This window comes from Pipra filicauda, unplaced genomic scaffold, assembly GCF_003945595.2.
Source record: "Pipra filicauda isolate LSUMZ 115617 unplaced genomic scaffold, ASM394559v2 scaffold256_size1097316_pilon, whole genome shotgun sequence".
Classification (NCBI taxonomy): Eukaryota; Metazoa; Chordata; class Aves; order Passeriformes; family Pipridae; genus Pipra; species Pipra filicauda.
Window position 1 is genome coordinate 156,536 of NW_024104372.1, and position 12,810 is coordinate 169,345.

Sequence of the window (12,810 nt, forward strand, 5' to 3'; positions counted from 1 at the left end):
GCATTTTTCCACTGAAGGATCTCTAAGCAAAATTACAAAGTCATCATCTGAATTTTAATGGTAGCTTGGGAAGCAGACTTGTAAAGAGAAGTTTTACCAGCCTTACTGGGAATGGGGCCATCCTAATCCTGTCTCAGCGTCCAGCCCTGCCCTCCTGAAGTTCTTCCTGCTCTGCCCCAGATCACATCTTGATCTGCGAGCACACAAGTAATTTGGGGTCCTTCAGACCAAAATAAATCACAGGAATGCAAATAAATCACATGAAAAACGGGAACAAAGCATTTTTAGCTGTGCTGCATATCGAGAGAACATTAACAGCTCTCTCACTATCACAAACTTCTCCCCTTCCAAGGCTGACAGAACACAGATACAGCCATCTTCTCAAAATACACCCCCCCTCCGAACCACAAATAAATCAACCAAAGCTATTGAGGTAAACAAAACAAGAGATTTCGACGATTGTCCCACCCAGGAAGGTCCGGGAAGGATTTCGCCAGTTATCAGCCTGGTGTGAAAGCCCTGCTAAAACCATGGCTCAGGATGTCAGCATAAAGCATTGAACAGGAGATACTCATCATATCTGATGGGGTGATAATGGTTCTTCCCCAAACGCAAGCAAATATTCAGATGGAAACTGTACTCTGGATTATGATGATCTGTACTAGTGTCATTTACCTCCGTAGTTTGACCAAGGATATCCACACTCACTCTTTTCCTTCCCTCACCAAATCTCCTTTTCTATGTCTTACCCACAACCCAAGTCTTTTCTTTGTTTTATGCCCTGGTTCTTTCCTTTGCACCATTTTCTGCTGCCCATGTTCACTCTGAATGCCATCAGCCTCATGTCCAACCTAAACTCCACGGCACAACACATGTAAGCATTATTCTGTCTAAATCAGGCCAAAACTCCTCCTTTCGGTTCACGTTTCATTAACTTCTCATATTCTCTTCCTCGTCTTTTCCCACTTTTATCACCCAACTTCCTCGTGCGTTGTGCTTGTGCTTTGCTTCCTCATTTCCTCATCCTTCGTTTCCTCTGTGAGCTTTTCCTACCCTTCCATTCACTCCTTCCCCTCTCTTTTTCTGTTTTCCCTCTTTCTCCTCACACCACAACCCACTGTTGCCACCTTGTTCGTTGTTCTTCCCCTGGTCTTGTCAGTGTAATTTGGGAGCAGGAGCCTTGATCCCACCAGGGTGGCTGATGTCAGCCTAATTTACTTCTCTCCCTAGACTCACTCCAACCACTCTCTCCCACTGTTAATAAAAAAAATATAAAAAAATTAGATATAAGCCTAAGACAACCAACTTTGGCACAAAATGGGATTTGCTGTGGTGTGCTTTAATCTGATGAATTATTGTGGTGGGTTGCAACAGCACAGACATCCCACAGAACCCACACCGTGTAGGGAACTGCTACAAGCACCTCGGATTCTCCAGCCTCTCTTGTTCCTTCACGTTGTCTCTGCTGACATCGCTAGTTTGTTCCAGTCGCTCATCAATACTTCTATTTCTCCCCCTTCCCCCCCAGTTTCACCTCACCAACCATTCCCTTCGCTCTGGCAGCTCAAAATCCAGAGGATTTTTTTTTTCCCCTTGCAGCTCCGGCAATGATAAACAGATGCTGGTGGTCCACGTCTGGCACAACTTCCCTCCTCCAATCTTGATTGGGGTTTTTTGTGGCGCTAGTTGCCTGTGACCTTTGCCTGCCCACAGGACGCGGAGATGGGCACATTTACAATCTGACCCGACCTGAGAAAGGGCTTGGCATTAAACACTAAAACATTAAATCACTAAAAGCCCCCTCCAAGAATTATGCACGTGAGTGGGTTTACAAGGTTAGTCGCACTTTAAACATAAGCAGGTATCAAAATCCGCAAAATTTGGGACTGCGGTTTAGGAGGAAGACAAAAAAAAAAATCAGGCAATAAATGGCCCCAGTGCCTGCTCCCTTCCTACCACCTCCTGTGAGCACGCAATTATTGCGATGTAACTCTAAAAAAAAAAAAAAACCAAAAAAAACAAAAAACAAAGCATTTCCTTGAATTTTCTTTAGAGACCGTGGGGCAGTTTTGGTTTTTTTTTTTTTTACTTTTTTCTTTTTTAAGCCTCTCTAAAAAGCCACGCTGCTTTGGTTCAGGAAACGTTTCCTCCCCAGCTCCAGCCGCCTAAGGCCGGTCCCGGCACTCGCCTCTCATCGCAAAGGAGGAAGGTCCCTCCCCCGGTGGGGGAATAGGGGGACCCTCGGTAGGGTGGGACCCGCTGTGGCGGGGGACCGTCGGGGAGAGGGGACCCTCGGGGCTGTGTCTGGCCGGGGTGGGGGGGTCCCCGTGGGGGCTGAGGGCAGATCATAGGGGGGGCAGGAGGGGGCAGGGGGTGCCCCTGCCCTCGTGGGGGGGCAGGGGGCGGTCGAGGGGTCTCGGTGCGCGGCTGGGAGGCCGCGGACACAGGGCTGGCAGTGAGTCCGGTCCGCAGTTTGCGTCTCTCCTTGGCGCTCCCCCATCGGCGGCGGCAGCGGCGGCGGCAGCGGCGGCGGGCGGGCGGCCGGCGCCGGGAACAGCCGGTTGTTTAAAAATCCTTCTAGAACCGTTTCTAATTCCCCCTTGCGCCGGGGAGAGGCGGCGAGAGCTGCGCGGAGCAGGGGCGGGGGGGGCCGGGGGCGGGGCGGGGGGCCCGCTCGGCCCCTCCGTGCGCCCCGTCCATCACGGCGCCGGGGGCGGGCCCGGCCAATGGCGCGCGCGAGTGGCGCGGTCGCCGTGGCGACGGGGCCGGTCCCGGGGAGGCGGTGATGGGTTGACAGGTGCGTGACAGTCGGGAGCTTCTCCGCAGGCATGTACGGCAAAGGCAAGAGCAACAGCAGCGTCCCGTCCGACAGCCAGGCCAGGGAGAAGTGAGTACACGCCCCGCACGAACCCCCGCGCAAACCCCGCGCAAACCCCGCGCAAACCCCCGCGCACCCCACAACTAAACTTTGCGGCGCAGCCCCTCCTCCCTCAACCCCCTCGGGCCGGACCCCACGGAGTGCGGGGGCAGCACCCGTGCTCGGGGGTCCCAGCGCTGCGGGGTCGCGGAGCGCCCCGTTCAAGGTGGTCCCGCGGGGGTCCCCGCCGCCCCATCGCCGGCCCCGCAAGGTGCGGGACAGCCCCGCTAACAAAGAGCCCCGCGTGGGGGGCTGCGGGTCCCGCCGCGTCTCAACTCGCCGCCTCGCAACTTTTGGCCGTCCCCGCATTGTCGACGCCCGGGGAACTCCGCACACACAAAGGGGGTGCGGGCATCGGGGGTGCCTTGGCGCGACCCCTGGCCTGGGTCCGACCGGGCCCCGCCGCCTGACAAAACTACTGTTAGTATTATTATCGTTATTATTATTCTTTATTTGTAATCGCGCTTAAAACCCCCCCATCCGAACCGCGCTCTGGGAGCTCCGTCCCCGCCGCCTGCGGGGATCCCGACGGAGAGTGCTGGGGATGCCCCCGCCCCGCGAGGGAACTGGGGGAAGACCGCGTTTTCCGGAATGGACGGCGCTCCTCGAGTTGTCCTGTAGTGGCAGCGACTTGGCGTGACCGGGGCTGGTTTGCCACCGCGGTGGAGGGGTAGGAAGAGCCCCTGCCAGGAGGAGAAGGAGGGGGACGAAGTGTGTCGGAGGTGAGAAGGTCGGGGACAGGCCGCTGGGGGGGGTCCAGAGGTGCAAACCTCCGTCGAGAGGCCGGGTTTGCACCTTTCTGGTCCGAAAATCGCATCGCTCCGGAGGTGGCTCAGCACTGGGATCTGCGCTCCGGGCACGGCCGATGAGTTTCCCTTCAGGCAATTTGTCCTGAACCTTTACCTAAAAGTTTTTTTGTTGTTGTTGTTAGTTGATTTGTTGTTTTTGTTGTTTGAGGGTTTTTTTTAGTTAGTTTTTTGTTTTGTTTTGTTTTTTAATGCTGGGTTGGTTCTTTTAGTCGATGGGTTGTTTTTTTTCGTTAAGGGACTTCCTAGTTCCAGAGGCTGGCATGCACGCTTCCTGGAACAGGAACAGGCCGGGCATCTCTTTTGCTGCAGAAGAGGGAGATGGTAGGGGAAATTTAAAGTGTCAATTTCGCACTTAACTTTGCCATTGGAAAGCGGAGAGAGGAAGAGGCCGCACTGGTGAAGCGTTAGTTGCTGAGATAGAGAGGGAGACACAACTTGGGCACTAAAAACTGATCAACTAGTGGCGCTTCTTACTCCCAGTGTAGGGATAATTTTAAAAATAATTGCTTAAAAATAATTACTTAACTGGCTAGTGGAAGAGTTGTTTGTTTGGTTTTACAAAATTAGCGAATTAAACCATTTCCTTGTGCTGCTTGTTTGCTTATGTTTGTTAATACACTTGGTAAATCACTGAAGGGCACAGTGGGACCTCACAGTGGGACTAAAACCAAATGCATAGGGCTGTTGTGTATTGGATCAGATGAGGATCATGTCCTTTTAATTCTGCTCTGCAAAAACTTCCTAATACCAGCCACATACACAAATGCTCCGGTCGTGGGGCTGAAGGTTCAACTGTTTTCAGTCTAATTCTTTCACTGCAGCTGATTTTTCTTAAAGGTTTTTGGTGTCCTAGAGCACATAATATTGCACGTGGTGTGAAAATGCTTAATAATCTTCAGGGCGAGCTTGCTAAACTGACTTACTGCCAAGTAGCAACTGCCCTCCTAAGTAAAGTTGTGGGGGACCTGCTAGGTGGTGCTGTTCGATTTAAATACACGTTGTCTCTCATTCGTAGCTAACAACTGGAAATGTGGATTCTTCACGTGTAGATTATTTTATGCAAAACACTGGAATGGTTTGTTTTTACACCATGGACTTGACAGATAAGAAGCTTCACGGTACCATCTACTTAAAAATGAACACAGCTGGGAATTCAGAAACATCCTCTTCCCCCCTTTTCCTTTAGCGAAACAAACAAAAGAAAAGATAAAAAAAGCTTTAAGACTTGGTTTATGGTGGGAATATCATTATATAGTCAACATTTCAGATTTTTATTGTATTACATCTATTAAAGTTTCTTTTTAGTAGGTCAGATCACATCCTGGCTATTTTCATATGCTTTCTTTCTGACATCAAAAAAGCTGTGATTGCATTTTTTTTTCCTCTTACTACACTGTTTTGCAGCCATGCAATGCTTGTCCCAAGGTAATGCGTGAGTTTTTGCTGTGCTCAAAAAAAAAAAGGTTGCCTTCCAATTAAATATCTCTACAAAAATACAGCACCAACTTCTGCATAAGATTGTTTTAATTTGTAAACCACAGAGAAAAATATGTATGTTTGACTGATTCATTAAGTACTTATTTAATCAAGAAGAGAGGGATTATAATTATGTTTAATTTCCAAGTTTTTTAGAACAGAATATGCAACTTAAGGCTAGTGTGTCTCCTCAAGCTTGTAAGTATCTAAAATTTGTAGCCAGTAATGTATCTCCAAAATACACTTGAAATAACTAAGGAAATAATTTTTTTAAAATATTACACTACCTCAGGTTTTGCACAGCCTGATTGTGTGGAACATATTTATTCCCCATGAGGATGTGTGCCAGTGACAGGACTAGGGTGTGAAAAGAGTATTTATCAAGTGTGGAAAAGATGTGTGTTCAGATGTTGTTTGCAATATTTTTTGTGATGTATTTTACAGAACAATCCAGTGCCAAATATGTTTTGTAGTATGTACATCTCGCTGTATTCTGTCTTTAGTATTTATGTGCTTTGAGGTTATGTAATTGCTAATAAAATGAAGCAAGTTTTGCCAGTCATTTATAGTAGCCCTTGGCAAACTTTCAGTTCCAACATGGCTTTGTTTCATGGGCTTTCTCTTTGTCCCTTCTGCTTGGTCTCTGGGGCAAATTGTCTATATTATGTAGCTTAACAACGTGTGAAGTGTAGATGAATTTACGGAAAAAAAAACCCCTAATTCTTTGCCAGGGAGGTACAGCCACAGCACAGTAGGGGAGCACGAGAAATGAGGGCACACAGTACCTGTGAGGCATGAAAAGATGAAGAGACAAAAATCACAAGAGTCTTTGTGCCCCTTCCTCTCATTCAGTGCCTTAATTTTGGGCTCAGGCCTCCCTGTTGCATAAAGGATGGAATAGTTGTTTTAAACAGTAGTTCTTCACCACTGTGAGGGCGCCATATAAGACCCATCTACACTGTCAAAGGGAAAAAGCCCTAGAAGTTTTCTACACATCATCTTTTGTTATCTCTTCACAGCAACTGGATATACTTTTTTATTTTTATTATTTGTCCTTATTCCTTAAAATGGGACTGTTTCAGATTAGGAGGTTGGACCTACTGACATTTCATTGAATGATGAAACTCTGTAAACTTCTAATCTTGGAGAAAGGAGGACCAGACCTTACAGGTTCCATTTGCAAATGCAACTCTCTGTTTATATATAAATAATAATATTTCAATTTGAAAACATATATGCAGAAAAGTAGTTCAGAGGAACATATAAGGCAAAACTAAGTTCTGACTGAATTCTGTGTTTTGAGTTAAGTTGTCTTGATCTTCCAGTGGTCTTCTAAACTAGTTCTTTTCCCAGGATGCCCTTAACCTTACTAGGGCTTAGCAGACACAGATTTTGGTTAAAAAATAAAAGGATGACTAGTCACTATGATTTAATTGGTTATAAAAGGAGATGTGATCAAAATGTTGGTTCTCCTCAAACCTGTTTTGGGTGGTTGGCTCTTTGGACATACAGCTCTTTATATGAGTGATGTTGTTTGCTGGGGTGGGGGGGGAGGGCGTTTAATGTTTTTTTGGGTTTTTTTGTTGGTTGTTTTTTTTTTCCCTTCAGATTAGGAAAGACTGCATCGCATGAGTTTACATAGTTAAGTTACTTTTTTCCCACTAATGTTTATAGGCTGCAAAGAAAAAGTAAGGTACAGATAAAAATTAAGTGATAAATTTGTTGCTCTTTTCTACGAAATGGTGAGCTTCAGGTTCAGATGCTAAAAGACACATTATCTTTCCCCCCCCCCCCCCTTTGAAAACGAAACTAGTAGTTTAATCCAGCCTGTTTTAGAAAGTTTAGGTTTGACATTTATACAATGATTTCATCCATCAGGTCTAACTTGCAAAAGTTGCAGTTGTACTGCTCAGGGAGTCTGTGAACAGAACACTTCTTGTCATTTTAGAGGAATATACTTTTTAATGAAGTACACAGAAGGGAAGGTTCTGGAAAGAGTAACTATTTGTCAGTACTTATTCTTGACCATAGTGCTTCAGGTGCTCTGTAATACTGCGCAGGTATCTTGGGCAGCACGTCAAGGTGTTTCGGATAATGTGTGTGCTGCAGTTCAGACCACTGACAATAACAGCCTTTGCCTTGGAGGTCAAACAGTACCCAGAAACTATTAATTTTACTTAAATATTGAGGTAGTCAAAGAAGATTTTCATAACTTTGCCGAACTTTCACTGGTTGGGGGGAAAATTTATAATGGCATACCTAAGCCTTGTGTTAGTTTATTTAATTTGTGTGTAAAAGTTCCGTTGAAATGTGGCTTGCTTTAAAAATTAGGCAGAGAAAAAAACGTGTTTCCTGGTGTTTTAAAAGTTTTTGCAACTTTTAGCATGTGCCCCTCTCCTTGAAGTGTAGTTGAAAAAGGATGAGGGATTTGATTCCAGGGATGTGTCTTCCATTTGCATGACAAAGCATCTGTATTTTGCCAGGATACAAGTCTTTTCAAAAAGATGCATTTGCATATGCTTAGGGTTTACTAACTGTAATCTCTGAATATTTTATCTTTCCTGAGAGCGAAGCAGATACCAGCATCAGAGGGGAGAAAAACTGGGAATGGGCAGATACTGGGATTACAGGAGAGAAAAGCTGGGACTGGGACTGCGACTGGGTAGATACTGGGATCAGAGGGAAGAAAAATTGGGAGTGGGCAGACACTGGGATCAGAGGGGAGAGAAATCAGGAGTGGGCCGATCCTGGGATTACAGGGGAGCAAAATTGGGTCTGGGCAGATCCTGGAGTTAGAGGGGAGAAGAATTGTAAGTGGGCAGATCCTGGGATCAGAGGGAAGAAAAACTGGGACTGGACATGCTGGTGGTAAGGCAAGTGTAAATATGAGCAGTTGTAGGCTGCAGCTGTGAGATGCCAGGACACAGAGATAACCGAGGCTGGCTCCTGAAGGAGGATGGAGGAAGCCAGGGTGGAAATGGCCAGTCTGGAGAGAGGAGACAAAGAATTGCTCCCTAAGGGAACTGGCATTAGGATCAGAGATCTGGGTGGGGGCTGGTGCATCCAGACAAGGGAAGCAGACTTGGTGCAGAGCAGGGAGCAGAGCCAGGACAGCAAAGGAGGCAGGTCAAGAAGTGAAGGGTTTTTGTTAAGTTAGGAGGAACATTCTGTCCCTCCAGGTGCTGGAAAATGACCATTCCTTTGCTGCCCCTGGGAGACTGAGAGGTAAATTTCTTATCTTCAAGGCAAAACCTACCAACACTTATGCAATACTGACTGACCGTGGTAGTTCTAAAATCTGCAGCTCAGAGATGTCAGAGCTTTGGGAGGGAAGGATGGAATTTGCCATTCAAAATCAGCTGGAACAGTGCGTCTCTGTGTCTGAAGTGCAGTGTCTGGGTGCTGTGCTTGCATTCCCAATAAGATTCTCTTAACTTGGAAAGTGTGGGTATATACCAAGCGCTGTTCTCACTTTGCCCTCATTTGCATGTTCACTGATTTTTTTTTCCTCTGGAAAAAAACCCCACACCAACTCCCTGCACAACCTCCCTAGTTTTTATTGTGCAGAAAAGAGCATTGTTTTCATAATGAGTAGCTATTTGATAATTTGCTATTTTGCTGTCATGCAGTATGTGCCTTATGGCTGACTTGCCGTTTCATAATACTGCTGTTCCTACAGGAGGAATATGTTGTTTCTTTAGTGCCCAGCACCATGGTGCCTGAGCTTCACCTTTAAAAATAGGTATCAAGCCACTCCTGCTCGACAACCAGTTTTAGAATTGGCACTAAGATGCAAAAAGTGAAAGGCAAAAACACTTCTCGATTGTTGGGTGCCCAATTTGAGCTCTGTAGCCCTGAATTTTTTTCTTTTTTTGAATATCGCATAAACCAGAAGTCTGTATGTACAACTTCCGGTATCTCTCTTGCCACTGGTTCTAAGGACAAGATGCCAAAGGAACTTAAATGTTGTAATTTTTTTTGCCATCTTTCTTTTGGACATACTGGAAATTGGAAAATGCACTCTGAAGTTATCCAGGGTGGACAGTTCATACTTCCCTGCAGCACAGTCTCATCAACATGCTGTGCTTAGGGAGGGAGGCTTACAAATCCATGATTGTGTGATTCAGGGTGGCACTGTAATGGGGCAGAGCCACTCCTTGAGAAGGTCACGATGCTCTGCGAGGGCAGGAATCAGCAACTGATCAAAACACCACCTTTTAAGAGTTTTCTGCTAAAGCTGCTCTTTAAAACTCCTCCTTTAAAGTACCACCAAGAACACAACTAGGTTTTTCTCCATGAAGGTTCAGTAGCTCCATCTTCAGGGCCTTCCAACTATGTTACTTGCAGTTGGGACCAGTTGTTCCCTGCTTTTTTTTGGTGTACAAGCAGTCCAAGTTGAGTCACAGCTGAAGTTTTTTTATTCCTAATGTCTGCTGGAGTTAAACCACAGACCCCTAAGTCCAGGTTGTGGTCAGGTGTTGTTTCAAATCCTGAGAGAAAATCTTCCTCAGATAGCAACAAACATATTGATTCAGAAATCTTGATGACTTCTGTCCATGCTTCTCTAGTCTGTAGGATATTTCTCACTTCCAGGCCCAGGAAGGTAAGAGGTGAGAACATAAAACGTCATGTTCTGAGAAACTGAAATATGGCACTAAGTCAAGACCATTGTGTCTCAGCTTTTCTCTTTCCAGCTTCATCAAATATAAAAATATTCTGAACATTTTTGTCATGGGTCATTTTTTTCCCCGCTTCAAACTTTCTGTCATTCTTGCCTTTGGAGTGTTTTTATTTTGTCTCCATATTAATAGTAGTATGTCCAGAGCATGGAATGGAGCAGAATGAAATAATTTATCTCTTGTGAGATAAAACATATATAAACCAGTGCTGATAATACTCTCTGGAACACTTGCCTATTTATTGTTGTTGGGCTTTGTTGGGGTTTTTTGTTTGTTGGGTTTTTTTGGTTTAGTTTGTTTTGGTTTTGTATTTTAAATAATCCATTTTGCAGTCCACATGCCCTCCAGGTTCTTTTTACAACACAGCTGCCTAGCCAATTATTCCCTATTTCATATTTGTGTATTTGATTTCTTATTCCTGAGCACAGTACTCTACATTTGCCTGTATTGAATTTTCTCTTATTAACATTCCTTATTCTTTTTGTGTCCCGAGAAGGTCTTATAATCATTACTGATTTATCATGTACACTTTTGTGCTTCTATATATGACTCATTAATGAAAGTATTTTAGCGGAATTGGCTCAGGGTATCAAGAACTTTCTTGAAACATTCTCTTGTTTGTAGAAACATTCTGTTAATGACTTGCATTATTTATTTCATGTGATTGTACACTGTTCTTTCATTTCATGAAGGTGTTAGCTGACGTAGATGGGATGTGATAGGCCAGCAATCAAAACTCTTAATACATTAACTTTCCCTGTGTGTTCCTCCTTACCCACTGCACAATCTCTCAACTGAATCTGAGGTGAAACCAATCACACTTTTTTCCCCCACCTTGTTTCTTGTGCAAATATCAATTAGGAAATGACAAACTGGGAAAATCCGAATTTCGAAAATCACATTTCTGATGGCAGGTATAGTTTGTCATATGTGATTGTGGATAGTGAGGGTTGTTTGGCTCCTCTGTGTGTTGAATTCGTGGGCTGCTCCATCCCATCCATCCTTTTAGGCTTTCAGTCTGGCTTTGGGCTTGTCTTTTGGTGTTTTTTTGGTCTAAGTTTATATGGGTCTGGTTGAAGTACAACGCTTGATGTTAACCTCAAACTCTTGATAGGATTGATCAGGCCTAAGAGGCCAATGAAAGTGCTGGTTTGCTATTTAGGCTTGACTGTTTTGTTTCCTATGTCCCATTCCTAAATAAAATACTGTCTTTGAAAGAGAAGTTTCAGTCTTGAGGAAGAAATTAGGAAGTTACTGATTACAGTGTCCCGTGTTTTACATTAATTTCCATTTTATTTCCAATGACTCTGATTTTTGGGAGAAATTCCACCTTAAAACAAACCCACAACCCCCTATAACTTTTACAGAAAGAAGTCAGTGTTCTGAAAATGCAGAAGCAGTAAGTAATCAGTAGTAATAAGTAGTCAGTATATGTAACCTCCAGTGCATGCAATTCTTTTTTTTAATATTGATACTGATAATGTCTTGTTATCAGCAGATGCATTTTTATATTGATCTAATGAGTTTGGAAAAGGTGATAAGAATGTTACACTGTTGGAATTAAATGCTTTTGCAGCTAGTCATGAAGGTAAAATGCTGTGTTTTCTGTGATAAACAGCTTAATGCTTATAAAGAAGTGTCAGTCTTGAAAACCATTTTTATAGTTTAAAAAAAATTCCAGCAACATCAGTGGCAACCTGAGGTAGCCTGTGTTGGCCTTTCCCTGGGAGGGAAAGGCCAGCTCTGAGGAAGATATTTGAGTGCAGGAATGGAACTATATAGTTCCTTAATAAATATTTTATTCTTGACAGTGTTGGGACAGAATGCATCATAGGCTGACAGGCTGCAGGATTGTGTCGTTAATACAGTGATTTATGAGGCTGGAAGTGAAGATGCCACCTGATGCTTCTGCCATGGAGCATTTGATAAACCAAAGCCCTTTGATTTGTCCATGCTAAATATTCTATTTATCTTCTTCTCCCAAGTGACCCTCCAAGGGTGGGGTCCAGTCTTGGATGGCTCCAGTTGCTCTTGATAGGTCACCCTTTCAATTGAGGTGGTGGTGGGGAGTTACAGGGGGTTTTTGTGTGGTTGGAGTGTGGGTGAGTTACTGGAATTTCATCAGGTGTATCAAGAATAATGAAGCTCCCTTGCCAAGTCTGAAACTGCCCCGGAAGTGAAGGTTACAACTCCCATTGTCTGTCTCTTGAACTGTTTGATTCCTTACGTTACTGCTAAAACCCTTTAAAATCATTGTAACCTGTTTAATATTCCTTGAATATGAGTCTGGAGAGGATATATACAGGTGGAGATGATATTTAAAAAACCTAAAGCCGTATATCCTGGCCCGAGGAATTAAGTGTGGTTTTGTTTATATAATAAACACAAAATAATACAAATGAAAGTTGATCTAAGTTGGAATAGAAGTATATGATCAACAAATAAACACCTAGAGCTTGTACAGAGGACTGTTTGTTCAAAATACACAAAGCTGTGAAGCATAAGAGAGTTTCTGGTCAGAAGATGAAGAACAGTGTTGGAAGTATGGAAATGTGCCTCTGGTAATGGTAATGGGCTTGACAAGCAGATCTGAGGTTCAACACACTGGTGTTCCTGACTTCTGCTGCACCTCTTCAAATGCAGTGTCACTTCTCATTTTATTATCTGCACATCTAACTCTTTATAAAATAAAGATGTTTACTCTTACAAGACCAAAAACTGTAGGCATGTGCAATTTCAAGCCTAGTTATATATATTTTTAAATATTTTTAGAAATAATATAATGTACTGTAATGCAGCAAAAACAAACAAACAAACCCTCCCCTCCCAATAAAACTGTCTTATGCTTTAAAGATGCAAGACTTAAATAATTTGTCCAGCTGTAGCTGGGGAACGTGAAAAAAGTGATTGAAAAAAATTATTTTGAATT

The 12,810-nt window shown here is 44.1% G+C and overlaps 1 protein-coding gene across 4 annotated transcripts in view; it reads left to right on the plus strand.

Moving 5' to 3' along the window:
- Positions 1 to 2,742: 2,742 nt before the first annotated feature.
- Positions 2,743 to 12,810, plus strand: part of SSBP2 (single stranded DNA binding protein 2) — a 134,877-nt gene continuing 124,809 nt past the window's right edge. For 2 of the 4 annotated variants that reach the window (XM_027742703.2, XM_027742704.2), the window contains exon 1: positions 2,829 to 2,887. In XM_027742703.2, coding sequence (XP_027598504.1) covers positions 2,829 to 2,887 — 59 coding nt within the window. Of the gene's footprint in view, positions 2,888 to 12,810 lie in introns of all 4 variants that reach the window. The other 2 variants (XM_027742705.2, XM_027742706.2) reach the window with 2 other exon arrangements.